This window comes from Danio aesculapii, chromosome 3 (assembly GCF_903798145.1).
Source record: "Danio aesculapii chromosome 3, fDanAes4.1, whole genome shotgun sequence".
Taxonomy (NCBI): Eukaryota; Metazoa; Chordata; class Actinopteri; order Cypriniformes; family Danionidae; genus Danio; species Danio aesculapii.
This window is the reverse complement of record NC_079437.1, coordinates 34,899,878-34,917,780: the sequence shown is the minus strand read 5'-3', so window position 1 is coordinate 34,917,780 and position 17,903 is coordinate 34,899,878. Positions and strand designations below refer to the sequence as shown.

The 17,903-nt window shown below is 41.3% G+C and overlaps 1 protein-coding gene across 7 annotated transcripts in view; it reads left to right on the top strand.

Annotated features, from left to right (window-relative positions):
• Nucleotides 1-16,674, top strand: part of caskin1 (CASK interacting protein 1) — a 160,919-nt gene extending 144,245 nt beyond the window's left edge. For 2 of the 7 annotated variants that reach the window (XM_056453845.1, XM_056453841.1), the window contains exons 12-23: nucleotides 54-80; nucleotides 2,508-2,612; nucleotides 3,070-3,185; nucleotides 4,632-4,731; nucleotides 4,974-5,077; nucleotides 6,256-6,366; nucleotides 7,329-7,430; nucleotides 7,519-7,657; nucleotides 8,236-9,425; nucleotides 9,526-10,258; nucleotides 10,414-10,909; nucleotides 12,067-16,674. In XM_056453845.1, coding sequence (XP_056309820.1) covers nucleotides 54-80; nucleotides 2,508-2,612; nucleotides 3,070-3,185; nucleotides 4,632-4,731; nucleotides 4,974-5,077; nucleotides 6,256-6,366; nucleotides 7,329-7,430; nucleotides 7,519-7,657; nucleotides 8,236-9,425; nucleotides 9,526-10,258; nucleotides 10,414-10,909; nucleotides 12,067-12,163 — 3,320 coding nt within the window. In that variant the 3' untranslated portion in view covers nucleotides 12,164-16,674. Of the gene's footprint in view, nucleotides 1-53; nucleotides 81-2,507; nucleotides 2,613-3,069; nucleotides 3,186-4,631; nucleotides 4,732-4,973; nucleotides 5,078-6,255; nucleotides 6,367-7,328; nucleotides 7,431-7,518; nucleotides 7,658-8,235; nucleotides 9,426-9,525; nucleotides 10,307-10,413; nucleotides 10,910-12,066 lie in introns of all 7 variants that reach the window. The other 5 variants (XM_056453840.1, XM_056453839.1, XM_056453844.1 and 2 more) reach the window with 4 other exon arrangements.
• The last annotated feature ends 1,229 nt before the right edge of the window (nucleotides 16,675-17,903 follow it).

Here is a 17,903-nt window from a genome sequence, read left to right as displayed (position 1 = left end):
AATTTAACATATTTATTTTCTGACATTATTTTGGTTGTTGATTTTCTTTTTAGAGGCCAAGAATGATCAAGATTTGGCTAGTAAGTTCATTTAACCAGCACAAAAGAGGTTACCGGGCCTCTCTTTGTTGAAGCGCTATCTCTCCTCTTTTACCCCTAACATCTCCCTGATCTTGGTGCTATATTTTCCCTTTCTGTGATGACTACACCTGGGATTCATACACCTGCCCCCTTCAATCGTTCTCTCTTTTAGACATGATCAATAGGGAATGCACAGCCAGCCTCTCACCCCTCCATACCTGCATCTCTGCACAGCCATCCGTTAGTCTGTGTGTTGTCAATGAGCATCTGTCTGTTTCATCTTTCCTTCGTCTCAGATGTACTGATCTCTCCATTCATATACTAACTCTGATCCTTTTAGCGATTGTGTATCAAACCAAACTTTGATATTGGTATGGAGCATGAAAGTATTCTCATGTACTCTGGATCACCGTGAACTGATATGAATGTCTGGTTAATTTAGTTTGATCAGTGGTTATCAGGCCCACGTGGGACATGGGTCCTGACAACTCTTTTAGCAGAATTTGTATGGCAGCAGTATTTAAATGTTATTTTCTAATCTGAATATGCTTTAAAGGGCACCTATGATGAAAATCATCTTTTGTAAGCTGTTTGAACAGAACTGTGTGTTTGTATAGTGTCCACTGTCATATTGGAGTGATAGAAACACAACAAGTCTCTATTTTAAAAATTCCTGACGTTAAAAAAGGATCCAAATCCCAGTGATTTTGAGGTCTACCGCAACGTGACATAAGAGTACAGTTTTCCCCGCCGACCGAGTTGATTGACAGGTGCCATGTCTCCATAATAACATGTACACACATGTCCACAGAACATTTTTTTGCAAATAAACTGGGATTAAAATATTTGTTCAACTCTCTGTGATTTTTAAAAGTTTAAAACACAGCATGTTTGTAATAAAGACACTAAAATCACTGTAATTCCTAACTGATATAATCACGACGGCCACATGGAGTCAGTAAACGCTAATGTGTGTGTGTGTATTGCAAACGGCATTTGTGTGAGACTCATCTTTTCAGAAAGGCTTGAATAAACTCCACCACAAATACATCAAATAAACTTACTTGGTATTTTTGACTAATGAGCTATATTTCAGCTTCATCCGTATCTGGCTCCATCACTGACTGCTGTTTATTTGACGTAACGTATAATGAGAAGCAGACGCGCATGTTGTAACAGTGGGCAGGGAAAAGCAGGTCATTTGCATTTAAAGTCACAGGCTACAAAAACAGCTACAATGTATTCAGACACCAAAATGGGCAGATTCTGGAGGCTATGATAAGTTATCTAATGGATATTTTGTGCTAAAATTTACAGACACATTCTGGAGACACCAAAGACGTATATTACATTTTGTAAAAGGGGTAAAATAGGTGCCCTTTAAACTATGAATAAGTCGCTTGTACACAATGTTTAAATCATGGTTTTTTCCTGTTTTTTTTTTTTTTGTTCTTAAAATGGCAAAACAAATCTGCACTTGGGCCTGATAATCAATCAAGAATCTCTAAAGAGAGAGTTCAGCCAAAATTGAAAATTCTGTCATCGTTTAGTCACCCTTAAATGGCTTCAAACCTGTATGACTTTTTCACTGTGGAACATACAAGAGGATTTTGATGATTCAAAAAATGCTTTTTTTTTTCTTTTTTCAAAAAATATGCTTTTTTTTACCCTATTTATTTGTGAAAAATTTGCACTGAAACTTGACTTTGTTTTTCTTTTGTCCTCCTTTAGTTAGTGACTTTGGATCAAAGCACCTGCTAAGCAAATTAATGTAAATGGATAAATAAAGTCAAGAAAGTCAGTGGGATCGACAGCTTTAAATTATACAGACCAGTGTTAACAGTAAAAAATAACTTGGGGGTGAATAAATGATGAAAAATGAAAAAAATTTGAGTGAACTGTCTCTTTAACAATATAATCTTTAAAACATTAGGTCTCTTTTCAGTGATTGGAGACCACTGCCATAAAAAACGTCTGTGTGTTTATTTGTATATAAACAAATTAACGTACACTTGTGTGTACACTTGTGATGTTTTGGAGACCCCAATGAACTATGCTCCTGTAATGCACTGCAACTCCTTTTGTTGTTATATATTTATTTACATATATAATCATATATTCCTGTATATATTATATATGTTTACCTATGTGTATGTGTAAATCAAGGCATATATATATGTATATAAAGTACATGTTTTTGCTTATATATTTCATGTACCTCTGTATATATATCAATGTTCATATATATTTGTGTTAGATATACAGTATATATATGCGTGCTTGCCTTGTGTGGGTGTTTGAAAGCGAAAGTGGTTAGAGCGCATAGACATAGTTTAGCTTTCCACTTGCTTGACCTCTCCAGAACACCTATGATCCCGGGCAGGCGGCCAAGCCAGGGCACAGTTAATGATGGTTTCTTTGTTAAAGGTTCTCGTGGCTCAGAGTCCAGTCCACATGGCTCACCCACCCCAGCTGGTGGACCCCAAGGTGGCAGTAGCGAGGAGATCTGGGTGCTGCGCAAGCCTGTGGCAGGTAACAGCAGGGCTGCCCCTTCCTCCACTTCCCTCTCTCATAACTCTCCCTGCTTTGCCACGCTCTTGGTGCAGCTGCTGTCGCCTGACCTCAGACCTCCTCAGCTGCAGGCATGTAGGCGCGCATTGAGAGACTCTCATCCGCTCTGTTAAAGTAACATCCATGGAGTCGTTCCCTCAAGAACACACATCCAGACAATCCACAGATGTGTGTAGACTGCATTTTCAATAAAGCCAGTGTAGACCTGTGTGTGTTTGTAGTAGTGAGTAAGCTAACATGTCTCGTGTCCATTGGTCACCTTGTCTTTGGTCGTCATTGTCATGTACGTTTCTGTCATCCCGTGTATCAGATCAGTGCATTGCAGAGGGGAAGTTCATAGTGGTGTGTTTGGAGGGATTGGGGCAGTGATGTCCAAAAGGGCTGACTGTGTGTGTTTGCTGGGGGTTTGTTGTTCCAGGTGGAGACCGCAGTAGTGTGGGCAGTTCAGGCAGTGTGGCCAGTGCCCGATCCTCTGGCAGTGGACAGAGCGCAGGCAGCACCAGTATCCTTCATGCTCAAGCAGAGGGAGTCAAGGTGAGATATCTAACATGAAATGTTTTGTAGTATTCAAGTATCCAATTCAAGTTCAGTTGTGTTTGCCAGTCATCTCCAAGCCCCATCAAGCCCAAGATGGCTCCAGCACATTTCATGCTAGTTCAAATAAAATAGTTTGTCAATGTCAGCATCAATTTTATTTATATAGCACTATTAAACACAACTAGAGGTTGACCAATATGCTGCACAATACACATCACAACAAAGAAAAATATAAAATTATAGCTAAAACAGACAATTTTCATTGATAAAATGCCAAATCAAAGAGGAAAGTTTTCAACCTAGATTTAAAAACAGACATAGATGATAGAGATCTAATACAGAGGAACAAAGCATTCTACATTCTAGGGCCAGTTACTGCAAAAGCACGGTCACCTCTGCATTTCAGCCTCTACATAGGGATGCATAATAGTCTCTGGTTTGATGACTAAAGATACCGACCAGGCTGATGCTCAATCAACATGTCTGACAGATAAGAAGGTGCCAGGCCATTTAGAGATTTAAAAACCAAGAAGAATTTTTAAAGTGACTCGATAGTGAATAGGCAACCAGTGCAAAGAGCGTAAAACTGGTGTAATGTGGTCATGTTTTTTAGTACTGGTTAAAAGCCTTGCAGCAGCATTTTGAACTAATTGTAAACGGGATAAGGTTGTCTGACTAATCCCAAAGTATAGTGAGTTTCAATAGTCAAACCTAGTGGTAATAAAAGCATGGATTTTTTTTTCAACATTTTTTTTCTTGATAGAATCGATATGACTGTTCGATTTAACTGTGGCAGCTGAAAAAAGCAGGATTTAACCACTGCGTTTATCTGTTTGACAAAGCTCACCACCCAGATTTTTTTTTACCCAAGGCTTCATAGAAAAACTTGATTTTTCAAGATTAACTATAGGTGCTCTAGAAGAGTTTGACGGGCTGAACAAAATTGTTACTTTATTAAAATCTAGAAAGTTCAAAGACAGCCAGGCTTTTAAACCTGAAAAGCATAACATAAAAGTCTCTAGCCCACTTGAACTTGGTTTTAAAAGCAGGTAGATTTGATTGTCATCCACATAACAGTGAAAAGACAGACCATGTTTTCTAAAAATAGAGCCCAGAGAAAGCATATATAAGGAGAAAAAAATAGGGGCTAAGTTTGGATGCCCTAAATAAAAAGAATTTGTTTCTACCAAACGTAGCTTTGGACAAACCTCATTTACAAGGTCAACATCAAACCCAATAGCTGGTTGTCTGTTTACTCTGACCCAATACTGACCAATAAACAATCAACTTCAGCCGGTTGCATGAGTAACTGGATTTTCTTACAGAAAAACGTCTTGCAATGCCTTGTTTTCCAAAGCTAAACATAAGGGTGTGGACTCAAATTGTGCGGTCTGCATTTATATTATGTTTTTCTTGATTTAATGATCTTTGTTTATCCTGTAGCTTCTGGCCACGGTTTTGTCTCAGTCTGCCAAAGCAAAAGAACACCTGCTGGAGCAGACCAAGTCTTTGGACCAGCCGTCTCATGCTTCCAGCAACAAGGGTTAGTGGCAATTTCAAGCAACTCTTCTAAAAAGAAATCACATGACAGTCCCTTGTCACTCCATCCAAAATGTTGATTTGGCTGAATTTTTTGTGCCAGATGGTTGCACTAATATTGGTGGGTGGGAGCATTACAAAGATCTGATTGGTTCAGCTTGAGTTGTTAGTCAGAAAATCATCAAAGGAATTGGTTGTGCAATAGCAATGCTCCAATGTGAATGAATGATCTCATGGCTGTTCTAGGACCCTCCTCGCGCAGTCAGAGTTTGTCAAGCTGTCCACTTCACGAGCAGCCATATGGGGAGGCGGTGTCCCAGAGGAAAGGAGAGGCACTGCCTGAGGGGAAGGTAAGAAGACTACTCCGACTTGAAACACACTGACCCCTTGCCTTTCCCACAAACAAGCATACTCTCTCTTACACACATACACATACATGCACTGGCATCTGCACATCCAGGATGCTTTCCCAGCACTTTCTCTCACAGCTGGCATCTTCGGTATTGCGTGCTCTTGGTTGTCGTCAGGACACGGTGAGTGCGCTTCTCAGCAGGCTTGCATCATGCTGTCCTCAGCTTCAGGCGTCATTCAGCCACTTGTTTGATACTGCTGTTCAATATTGACCATTCTCTTTGATCGTTCATTTCATTTTTTGTGCTGCATTTTTAAGTCCATTACAACTCTTTGCCTTATTTGCGGTGTTTTTCATCTTATGATTTCTTTTCAGAGAGTACCCAACAAAGTAAACGTGTGATTTGAATGCTACGTGTTTTAACAGATTATACAGTAGAATAAAAGAAGAATGATCAAGATTTTACTCAGTCCACGTAGGGACGTGTTGAACAGTTTTAGGTAAAGAGGAATTGAGACTCGATGGTTGAAAGTTACACCAACACAGCTAAAATGAACAGTGTCTAGGTTTTATTTACCATTTGTGAGATTTCAAATTAGTAATGCACATCTGATTCTTGCAGTTGATTTTTCTAATTAGCTGAAATCAGAAATTCCTCCATTTAGTCACATAACAGAGATATGTGCCTGCCATATCCTTCCCAGCAGGACTTTGGAGCTGCTGAGTGGAGCTGCTCCATGTTGGACTTCTGGACTAAGGGCCATCTGTTCAAAATAGACATATTTTTTTCTGCTGCCCACCTCCCTTTTTTGCCTCTCGCCTCTCACACACAGAATTACAGTACATCCTCCTTTTTCAAGGCAATTGGCATTTTAGATACTGTATGGACTCGTTTTACAATCCATTGGTTCAGAAAGGACAATCCTTTTTTGCTAAAGCTTTGTCCCATGTTACAAAAGCATACATCAACCAGAAGCAATTATTCTAGAACTACTGCAAAGACCAATATAATAATAATAAAAATTAGATTTGTATTATTTAAGAACTAACTCAGCTTAGTGAAGTTGAAACCTTGGTCAGTGAGACTTATGTTTTTAGCTCGTTTTCCTGGGGTCTGGTCCATATTTAGACACAGGACCCAAACAGTGATAGACTACCACCTATCTTCTCTTCTAGAGCTCAGAAGCTGTTATCGAATGGCTGAGTGAATTTCAGCTGCAGGTCTACGCTCCAAACTTCATCAACGCCGGCTATGACATTCCTACCATTAGCCGAATGACCCCAGAGGTAAGAGTTGTCCCCCCTCCAATCCCCTTAAACTACCCTAAACTACTCACGTCACTTCCCTTTTCCCTAAATGTAACACCCACAGATCCACACAAAACAAAGGGAATAATTAGTAGTAAGACGAATCAAGCAACAAACATGGATTTTTAAATAGTTTGCAAAAAGGTGAAAGCAAGAAAAGCCACAGAGATGGCCCACAGGCCCATGAGAGTTTGATGGCTCATGGCTAAATGGATCAAAACCTCACTCTAAATATTCCCCCGGACAGTACCGCTGTTGTGGTTGTCAAATGTGATTGTCTCTTCCTTGTGTGTTGGTATTACAATGACCCACATAAAACTGTATAGCATGTGATTAATGTACATGCTGTTGTAGGAAATCTAAAGCATTTAGTAATGTTTATAAAATTGCATATTAGCTTTAGCGAGTTATAATGAAAGTATTAATGCATATTATGATGTATTAAAAAATACATTTGGTACAATAGCTGAAACATAACCTCTTTGTCTAATTAAAATTCTTGGAAGTAAGCTAATTAGTATCAATAATAATAAACTAATGGCTCAATGAAATTGACGTACTAATTAAATCATGCATTCCGGAACATAAATTTAGCAATGGATTTTAGAACATTGATGAAACACATGAAACATTGAGGATACACTTATATTTGATTATATATGTGTTTGAGGGTACTCTGGAAAGGCTTCTTTTCCTCACTTTCTCCTGGTATTATTTTATTTTTCCCATTCACTTTCCCATTTTTTTCATTTGCTTCTGTCATCCTGTACCTTGTCAACCAAGTGTTTGATATGTTTAAGTGTTTAATCTTTTTTGTGAAAACAAAAGGCTCATGTGTGAGGAATATGCACTAGCTTAAACATGTCTGTGTGTTTAAATGGAGTTCCAATGTGATTAGTTATGAATCTGAAGGGTCGTGGAACTCCTTCATATATTTTCAGGACTTAACAGCTATTGGTGTAACTAAACCTGGACATCGAAAGAAGATAACCTCAGAGATAAATAAGATCAGTGTTAATGAGTGGCTGCCAGACCAAAAACCGGTGGGTTTGCCATGAACACACATACACATATACAAAAACATTCAATGACGTCCAGATGTAATTTGCTTTGTTTGCATCCCATCTGTAGGCAAATCTTGGAGAATGGTTAGCCATGATTGGGTTGAGCCAGTATCACCAGGTTTTAGTCCAAAATGGCTACGAAAACATTGACTTTATCACTGATATCACGTGGGAGGATCTTCAGGAGATTGGCATTACAAAACTTGGTAAGATAGACAGTAGAATGGGATCCATTTTGAATTCATTTAGAGGGAACCATTTATGCCCATTTTTATAAGATGTAAATTGAGTTTATGATGTCCCTAGAGTTTGTATGTTAAGTTTCAGCTCAAATACCACACAAAAAATGTTTTATAACTTTTTGAAACTTGTCATTTTAGGTTTTGGTCTTAATTGTGCCATTTTGGTGACTGTCGCTTTAAATTAAAATGAGATTGTGCTCCCAGCCCTCTTTCAAAAGTGGGTTCAAATTCAAAAACAAGACCAACGTCCTATGCAAATGGGGGAGAGATTGTGACTAAGGGGTGGTGCTTTCCCACTCTGGTGACATGTACAACAGGAGAATGTCAAACAAAGTGATTTTATCAAGTGGGATTATTAAAAAATAAAATGAATTCATTTTTTACCATTAGAAGCTGGTTATATTCATGGATTATTGCCATACAACTGTGTTTAAACCCCTTATAAAAGTGATTTTTGCATAATAGGTCCCCTTTAATACACATACATGCAAATTTCTTTCTTTTTAATTACTTGGCTATTGTGGTTTAATCATTTTCTCCAGGACACCAGAAGAAGCTAATGCTTGCAGTGAAGAAGCTGGCAGAGATCAAGAAGGCATCTGACGGTCGCAACACATTGCGCAAAAAGCCTCCAGCTGCTCAGGAAGTGATGGCTATTGAGAGCCCACCCCATGACAGTGGAGAGTGTATGTCCCCTAAAATGAGCACTTTCCAGGACAGTGAACTGAGCGGGGAGTTACAGGCAGCTCTTACGCGCCCTGCTGATGTGCAGGATGGCACAGAGGTCAGAACCAACAGTGGCCCACAGCACAGAGCACGCAGTCTGCATGAGAACAGCATTAATAAGAGTCGAGACACAGAAGAGCATAGCGGGCCACCCAAAAAGGAGGCACGTACCATGCGGCAGAGCAGCCAGGGAGGACAGAGAAGTGTCTCATCATCGCAGCCAAAACCACGTCAGTCTTATCCCCAAGGTACAGGTCCACCCTATACTCCACCTCAAACACCCACCAAAACAAAGCCTCCTGCCTCACAGACAACAAGCAACCCACCAGGGAAACCAAAACCTAGTCCGCAGATACTCCAGCAAACAGAAAAACCTATAACACCTCGTGGTCACCCGCAATCCCCCACTCAGAGGTCCCATCCACACCCTGCTGCCCAGCCTGTTGAATCCATAGAAGCTCCTCCCCAAGGACCTGCTGTTTCAGTGCCACTCCTGTGCCTGCCACCAGATGGCGATGAAGCTTGTGATGAGTATGGTCTGCCTAAAAAACGTGTCCATAGCCTAAATCGCTATGCTGTGTCTGATGGTGAGCAGGAGCGGGATGAGCTGAATGTGCCCGATTCAGGAGGAAAATATGCTACAGTACAGCCTAGGGTGGGTCGCAGCAACTCAATGAAGGGACAGGCAGACAAGAATGTCAACCGAAGCCAGTCTTTTGCACTCAGACAGAAAAAGAAGGGTCCTCCTCCACCTCCTCCCAAACGATCTAGTTCAGCCATCTCAAGCTCCAGTAGTAATCTGACAGAAGTGTCCAAAGAGACTAACAGTGGACCTCTTCTGGACATTCCCTATCAACCACAAAGGCGTGCCAGTGACCTGGGTGGCACTGTAGACACAGGCAGTGCAGGTAGTGTGAGAAGCATTGCAGCCATGTTAGAAATGTCTTCTATTGGTGGAGGTGCGAAGGGTCTCGCTTTGCAGAAATCTGCTGGTCACTATCTGCAGGTAAGTTTGTTGTCACAGTGCTTTTGCCATGATCAACATTTTTTATAAAAATTTCCATTAGCAATATATGATGCTGTAAATCATGGTGGTTTCTCTACAGGTGGGTTCAGGAACAAAGCAGCGTGATGCCATTGGACTAGATGGGGAGGTAGTGAACCGCCGCAGGACCATTAGTGGACCTGTCACTGAGTTAGTAGCAGCTGCTAAGCGAGGACCAGAGTTAATTCAGGACAGACAATGCACTGAGGCCCAGCCTAGTTCTAGTGGGAGTTCAGCCGAGAATCTTCCATTTGCTGAAGATGGAAACCTCACTATCAAACAAAGACCTAGACAGGGAAAGGACGAGGCTGAAGAAGGCCTAGAAATTTCATATTCTTTACCCCATGAAGATCTTTCCCGTGCTGATTCCACAGCCTCATTGAAAAGGAGTGTCCAGAGCACCAGGCACCAACCAAATGGCACTAAGTTCCAACTCACAGAGTCAAACACAGTTAAGCGCCGTCCCAAGAGCAAAGACAAAGATGCAGAGGAACTTCAAGATGGACAGATGCCTGTACCATATGAGAATGGAACAGGCACAATTAAAAGGCGTCCTACTTCAGATGTGACTGTTTCAGAGCAGCCAAGGCCACAGGAACATCCTGAGAACTCGCCCCGTCGGGACAGTGCGGATCTGGAAGGCCATGTCACAGAAAGTCCACCTCGCAAGTCTATCAAACCTCCAGTGTCTCCCAAACCTGTTTTGGCCCAGCACATGAAGAAGCAGGGACCACCAGCTGCCATCACCAAGAAAGCCCCCTTTCCTGGACCAGCTGGGGCACCTGGCAGCCCAGGTACTACACAGTGCGGCCCTTTCACTTGCCCTGTCTTTACACAATTATGTGAGTATCCCATAGAGCCCTGTAGTGTTTACTCTGTTGAATCAAAGTCAGCTCAGTTAGTGTCTCTTCCCATCTCTCTCTCTATCTCTATTCTCTTCTCTTTACAGTTGAAGGAAAAAAAGTACCTCCTCCGATTTCACCAAAACCTACACCTCCTCCCACAGCTCCCAAACCATCAAAAAATGTTCTTCAGTCTTTAAATGCGACACCTAATCCCACTCCCACACCTTCTCCAGCCAAGCAGACTGTCACCAGAATGGCTAGTACAGCCTCTGCCCAGACCAACCACCCTGTCAAGGCTACAACCCCACCAGCCTTGATTGTGCAGACCCCACACACACCCCAGTCCCCTCACACCCCACAGACACCTCAAACTCCACAAACGCCCCAAACTCCCCCAACCCCCACCCCTACACCCCCACCTGTAAAGCCTCCTCGCTCCTCAATTAGTGGGGTGTCCATGGACAGTTCGACTGGATCAGCATTGGTCGCCGGGGTTGTGACAGCAGATGCAGTGCACCAGAAGATAGAGGAGACCAGTGCCTCACTGGCTGCAGCCCTGCAGGCAGTAGAACAGAAGATCAAGGAGGATGGGCAAAAAGAGTGAGTCTCATGCAACATGAAAAACAGTTTGCAATAAATTAATAACTGTGCAGTAATCTAGTCTTATTTGAGACATGAACAGATAAAGGGGGTAGATTTAGGCAAGGCTTTGGTGTTTAAACTGCTGAAACATATAGGTATCTCAGTGACTAAAATTGCCACCCCCTGGCTTGAGAATATGATGTATTTAGTGAAAGTGCTCTACTCACAAAATTTGTACTTAAGGCACAATAAGTTCCTTTGGGAAGTGTTGACAAATAAAACCCTTTCAACCTTTCAATTTTCCAGCCCATGGTGGCCCAATTACTACTAATACGGTTACATTTTATGTCAAGGGTAGCAAAGTTTGGTCCACATTTATGCAGATATCCATTGCAACCTTAGTGAAACACGCTGATCAAGATCTAAAACTTCTTTTCCACTACAAGGGGTAGTACAGTTCAGCATGCCTCTTCTTTCTTCAGTTCAGATTAGCTCGGCCTGGTTTGCATTTCCAATGCAGCTTAGTACATGGTAAAGTGGGTGGGATTATCGCTGACCAATCAGTGATCAGCAATGTGTATACATCAAGTTTTTTTATTGTTATGGTTCACCTGTAACCTCATCCGAGGTGATACTAAAAAGAAGCACTAGGTACAGAATGCAGTAGGAAAAGCCCCCAAAAGTTAGCTATTGTACCATGCAGTGGAAAGCACCTTAAAGGCTGATTTATACTTCTGCATCAAGCGCACGCGTATGCTCTGGCACAGAGCAGAGCAGAGCAGAGCAGACTTGGCTTGGTAGTGGTGACGAGCATGGGTGCTGCTGAATGCCACAAACCAAATGAAGCGATTGTTTACATGTGTCAATTCCCATGAAGGAGCTCCAGATGGAAACTTTTGTTTTGAGTTCACCTTATGATTAAAGTTGTAGCACGTCCACCGGTTCCCGCCTCTGAATGAACGAGTTTTATCTACTTGTAGCATTCAGAAAAAAAACAAAACACTCGTGAAGAAACTTGACACAGAGGAACAAAAAAAAAAATCTACTGCCAGCTAGCTACAACTACACGCAAGGCTTGCACCGTGGGTCATGCTGATCACTCGCTGCAGAAGTATAAATCAGCCTTATGTCATATGTTAATCTTAAAAGGTAATTAAGTGTGTTTTTTTCCACAGCTCAAATGCTGAAAACAAGAGCACAGTGAGTATCCTAGATGACATCGGCAGCATGTTTGATGACCTGGCCGACCAGCTGGATGCAATGCTGGAGTGAAGAGCACAGCCTGTGTCTCTGTGGCACAACCTCAGGGCCCCGGGAGAGCACAAGGGCACAATGACCAACAGCACCTATTCCTTGCTATTCCTTATCACTTGCTCCTCTCACCCCCTTCCCCCCTCCCCCTTTCTCTTGCTCTTTACCCGTTGTTATGAAACACCCATCTCTCCTCTCCCCCTCCAAGTTGGTTTGCACAAACCCGAGCTGACGTACCTCAGGACTGGGCAGAAGGCCATCCAGGGCTTTAAACAACAAAGACAGAGCAGAGGGTGGAGAGGCAGAGAGTGGGTTTTAATAGATAAAGCTCAACTCTCTGTCCATGGAGCGTCTCTATCTACCATGAGCAATGAGTAGTAAAATAATATGAAAACAATAATAACTGTATATGAAATAATAGTATGGTATGTGTACATTGTAAGCATGAGGAAAGTTTGTATCTATAAGAAAAAATCTCATAGTGAGAGTCATGCATTAGTACAGTTATATATATATATATATAAATATAAAATATAAATATTTTATGTTTTTATTTCATGTTCAATGGTACATACAGTGTTGAAACATTAAGAAATCTATAAACTTTGATGACAGATATGTGGATTTTTCTATGACAAAGTTTTAAAACAAACAAAAAAATAAGGCTGGCTTAAACATCCTGTATGTTTGGCTGTGCTGTGCTGAAGAGTGTTGTGGGCTGTGTTGAATGTAGTGACTGAAGTGGCTGTTTCACCCCCTGCTCTGGCTTGCTCTGGGCTCCCGCTCTGTGCTGCTGTGACCCTGCTGTTTCCATACACTTTTTCTTTTTGCCTGTGTGAACTCATACATTCCTGCTCCTACACAGCCTTCTTCCTTTAACATCCCTCTCTCTTATCCTGCCCTCATTGTGTGCAGTGTCCTGTGTGCCTTAACATGAGAGGTGACCTTAGTGCTGCTAACATACACAAGCAAACCAGTTCAAACTGAGACAGGTCTGGTATCCATGTGAAAGGCATTGCCTTAAGCCAGTGGAAAGGGATGAGCTTGTGTGTTCAGATTTTTTAAGGAGTGACCTCATCCTTGAACATCTTCATGGTTCAGTTATCTGCAGCAAGGGGATACATGGTGTAGGCCTTGAAGCCAAAACAGGATTTGTGAACAAGGGACTTGATTAGCAGACTCTTTGGCAATAGATTGGATAGTGAAAGCAGTTGTAGAATAACAGAAATGTTGATTAGGAGACTATGCAGACTAAAGCACGGAACACACAGAGTCGACTTCAAAGAACTAGTGGCGATGAAAACTGTGTGTTGTTGCCTCGCGTTGGCTTCATCTGGTCCTGTCTGGACCAAAAAGCTGCACATAAACACCCCAAATGGACAAAAGCTGAACAGAACTAGAATGCACATGCTGTACCTGCATGAGAGGATGTATAGTTACACACCTGCAGGTAGCACCATGTGTCTTGTCGTTCCACAAAGAGGAACTAAAGCAGCACACATACAAGCCATAAACAAAGCAGGGTTTACATACCATTTTCAGAGTAACTCTCGCTAACAATAAAGAGATTCCCTCAAACAAACATGTTTCATAATCCATATCTTAAGAAATGCAACAAAATGGTCGCCAGGTCACTCTTGGTGCAATTTTTGCTTAGTTTTGTCACTTTATAGTCAGTTTTTGTTCTTGCACCAATTAGAGCGCTCCTTCACTCACAGCCGATACCAAATCTACATGCTGAACTGGACAAACTCACTCCAACGAGAGGCGGCACCAAGCAAACTAGCTTGACAGCTTGCCAATGTCCAGATGCTGCCTAATGGTCAACTAAAGCCCAAAGTATACTTTGTTTTTTCTTTTATGTGTATGTGGCAAAGTGCACATTTTTGGACTAATTTGTTTAATAATGGTCTCGTAATAGTCCTTTTGATCAGACTTTTCCAAACCAGGCCAGGGGATGAGGATTAACCCCCTCACTCAGGTTCAACACTGGCATGAATTACATTCCTGCCAACACTTGCGTTTTTCCCAGGAGTCTCCCGTATTTCAGACCGATCTCCCACAACCCTCCTGTTTTGTTATTTCTCCTGGAAAACTCCCGTATTTAAGCTTTATTTTCGTAATCCTGAGCTTTTTGGTACAGTCTGTAACACAGGTGCCAACTTTGGTATAGTATCCGATCGCAGCGGCCGCCCAAAACCCGGCCCATAGTACAGTTACTAACACCACAGTACAGTTACTTACCCTGCAGATGATGCGAATCTCCTATTCCACCACATCCCAAAGGTGCTCTATTGGATTGAGATCTGGTGACTGTGGAGACCATTTGAGTACAGTGAAATCATTGACATGTTTAAAAAATCAGTCTGAGATCATTTGCACTTTATGGAGCGTTATCCTGCTAAAAGTAGCCGTTAGAAGATGGGTACACTGTGGTCATCAAGGGATGGACAATACTCAGGTAGGCTGTGGTGTTGACACATTGCTCAATTGGTACTAATGGGCCCAAAGTGTATCAAGAAAATATCCCCCACACCATTAGACCACAACCACCAGCATGAACTGTTGATACAACACAGGATGGATCCATGCTTTCAAGCTGTTGTCACCAAACTCTGACCCTACCATTCGAATGTTGCAGCAGAAATCGAGACTCATCTGACCAGGCAATATTTTTCCAATTTTCTATTGTCCAATTTTGGTGAGCCTGTGTGAGTTGTAGCCTCAGTTTCCTGTTCTTAGCTGACAGGAGTGGCACCTGGTGTGGTGTTGTGCATTCAGAGATGCTCTTCTGCATACCTTGGTTGTAACGAGTGGTTATTTGAGGTTACTGATGCCTTTCTATCAGCTCTGTCTGTTTGGCCATTCTCCTCTGACCTCTGGCAACAACAAGGCATTTGTGCCCACAGAACTGCCGCTCACTGGATATTTTCTCTTTTTGGGACCATTCCTTGTAAACCTTAGCAATGGTTGTGCGTAAAAATCCCAGTAGTTCAGCAGTTTCTGAAATACTCAGACCAGCAAGTTTGGCACCAACAACCATGCCACGTTCAAAGTCACTTAAAATCACCTTCCTTCCCCATTCTGATGCTCTGTTTGACCTGCAGCAGATCGTCTTGACCATGTCTACACACACATGGTTGATTTGAAATTTGTGTTAACGGGCAGTTGGACAGGTGTACCTAATAAAGTGGCTGGTGAGTATTTTTTACTGGCTCTTTTTGTCAGTAGTTACATCTTGCTGACAAATAACCCAAAATCGTATTTGCATGGCCGTATTGCATGGTTACAATAAACAGACAACAATATGCACATGCAGTTCTGGTAATGAAATCTGTGTTATGCTCATTGTACAAAAGAAAAAAAAAAAAAGCATACTTTGGGCTTAAAGGTGCAACCATATTTATTGTTGTCTTTGTAAAAATGTTGAATTATTCCAATAGGATTTTTCAAGTTCACATTGACATGTTCATTAACAGAAAAATGTTTGTTTGATTTTATTTTAACTGTTTCATACAAATCTAAACAGTTGGCCAATAGTTTGTTGTTGCTCCTGAAATTTCACTGCATTTCCGCTAATGTGGCCAGGCCTTTTGTGGAGAGCATGAAGGAAAACAAATTTGTCCAAAAAATAAGATGCGTCAGTGGATTATTCACAGCAAGACTTGGATCATGCTTTAAGCAAATAAATAGGGTCATGTTGACTTTTTAACTACATGATTGATCCCAGAAACAGGAGCAGGAATGAGATAAAAGGGTCCAGCAATAGTTGATGGCTTTTAACAAAGTGGGACGCCAAGAAGCTTGAGAGAAGTTGCACATGTGTGTATGAAAGAGAGCGCGAGAGCTGCATAGAATATAAATCTAAAAGTAACGCATGTAAGATGTAGTGGACTGAACTTTGTGAAAAGATTTTGCAGAGGTTAAGGAGTCTTGATGCTCAGCATTTCCACCTCAAGGAATCTTTGCTTAAGGGTTTGTGAGCTTGGAAAGTGTAGTTCCACTGGAAGCCTGCATGCCGTCTGACCTCAGTTCATCACTCAGTGGCTGTTTAAGGGTGTGAATGTACCATGGTGTGCCTGCGTTATACTGCATTCCCCCTGCCCCAGACTCATCCAGACAGATGTTTCCTTAATGACCAAAGTTAAGCACTAGAGTTCAAGATGCAATTATGCTCGGGTTCAGAGAGGCAGCAGTTTTTAGGTTAAACAGATTCACAGGGAATCACATTAAGTAACTTTCCAAGGACATATTGAGGGTAGACGGAGTTGTAAAGTTTGGTCTCTGTGGACATGAGATGTTTCCAGATGCCTCATTTACCGTATGGTGAGTTTGCTGTTATGACAGCACCGGTCACAACCAAACCTCTTGAATGTCGTTATCTCCATCGCCAGCAAACTCGCAGAAGCTCATTACTTTAACCATCTTTGTTGCCATGACAATCTGCCTGCTCATTATTAGAATCATCATAGTATCAAAATGATCTTAAGATGTAATTAAAAAAAAAAAAGGGCCCAAAGGAAGAGAGACGAGAGCAAGACACAGTTGTGTTGGTCTCACAATGCTTTACACACAGCTCCATATATGCTTAATCCCCTTCCCCAGAAAGAATATTTGTAATATTTAAGTTATAAACAGAGATGATTATTATAGATGTTTTCGACGAGTATTTAACGATGCAGCATCAAGAGGGCTTGTTGATGAAACTGCAAATATTTGAGATAAAAAAAAAAGTCTTCTTGGCTCGAAGTGTTTTAAATGAATTGTAAATGGTCTTTTTTTTGTAGAACTCCAGTTTTTTTTAAGGTAGCTTTTTTTGTGGTAAGTTTTTGGACTTAATGAAATAAGTTGTATATTATGCAATGTTTTTCTTTTTTAAAACATGTACGTGCCTTGCTTAAGTTCTTTTCATTTAGTCTTTCAGTGTGTAGAGGATATATGTGGCCGGTCTCAGCTTTGTCCATCAGATGTTCAGAACTATAGCCCTTTTTTGTTGTGGTCTGCTCTGTGGACAGAGCGCAGATGTCTGGCATGGGAATGGCTTTTATAAAAGCTTTATCATGCCTATCGCTTCAAAGGACTGGGTGTTGACGGCCCGTTCATCTCTTCTTCTGTGTATATAGCTGGATGTTTGTCACTGTGAATCTTCATCCTTTTTTAAACTTGATTTGAAGTTCTCATTCTGTCATATTCTTATCGTCATGTTTGCTTGTTTTTTTTTCTGCTTTCGTCTTTTTTAATACCAGACAGAAAAAAAATTCTGAAAACACTGAAGTCAAAACTATTGTTGGTGCAAGATGTTATTTAATAATAATAATGAAAGCTGTTTTCAATTCCATCCTATTTGCAGAGATGTTTAAAAAAAAGAAAAAAAAAAGAATCTGCACTGCTCAGTGTGTGCAGGCTGTATATTGTGTTGATGTTCTGCCATTGACTTGTATGATACCTGCTGTGACTGGCATTGGGAACAGTGGTGTGCTTGCAGTGACTGCATCAACAGCCACCTGCTCTAAATAAACATTATATACAAAAACGCTCAGAGATGTCCAGTTACTGAACACCCACAAGATCAGCTGGAAACCTCTCGCATAAGGGATGGTTCACCCAAAACTGTAAGTCATTTAATCACCCTTCGCTTCTTCTTAACCAGTTGGGGTTTTCTTGTATTTTGTTGAACACAAAGGAAGATGTTTAGAAAAATGTTGGAAACTTGTAACAATTCATTTCCATAGACTATGTCATTGTTTACAGGTTTAAAACT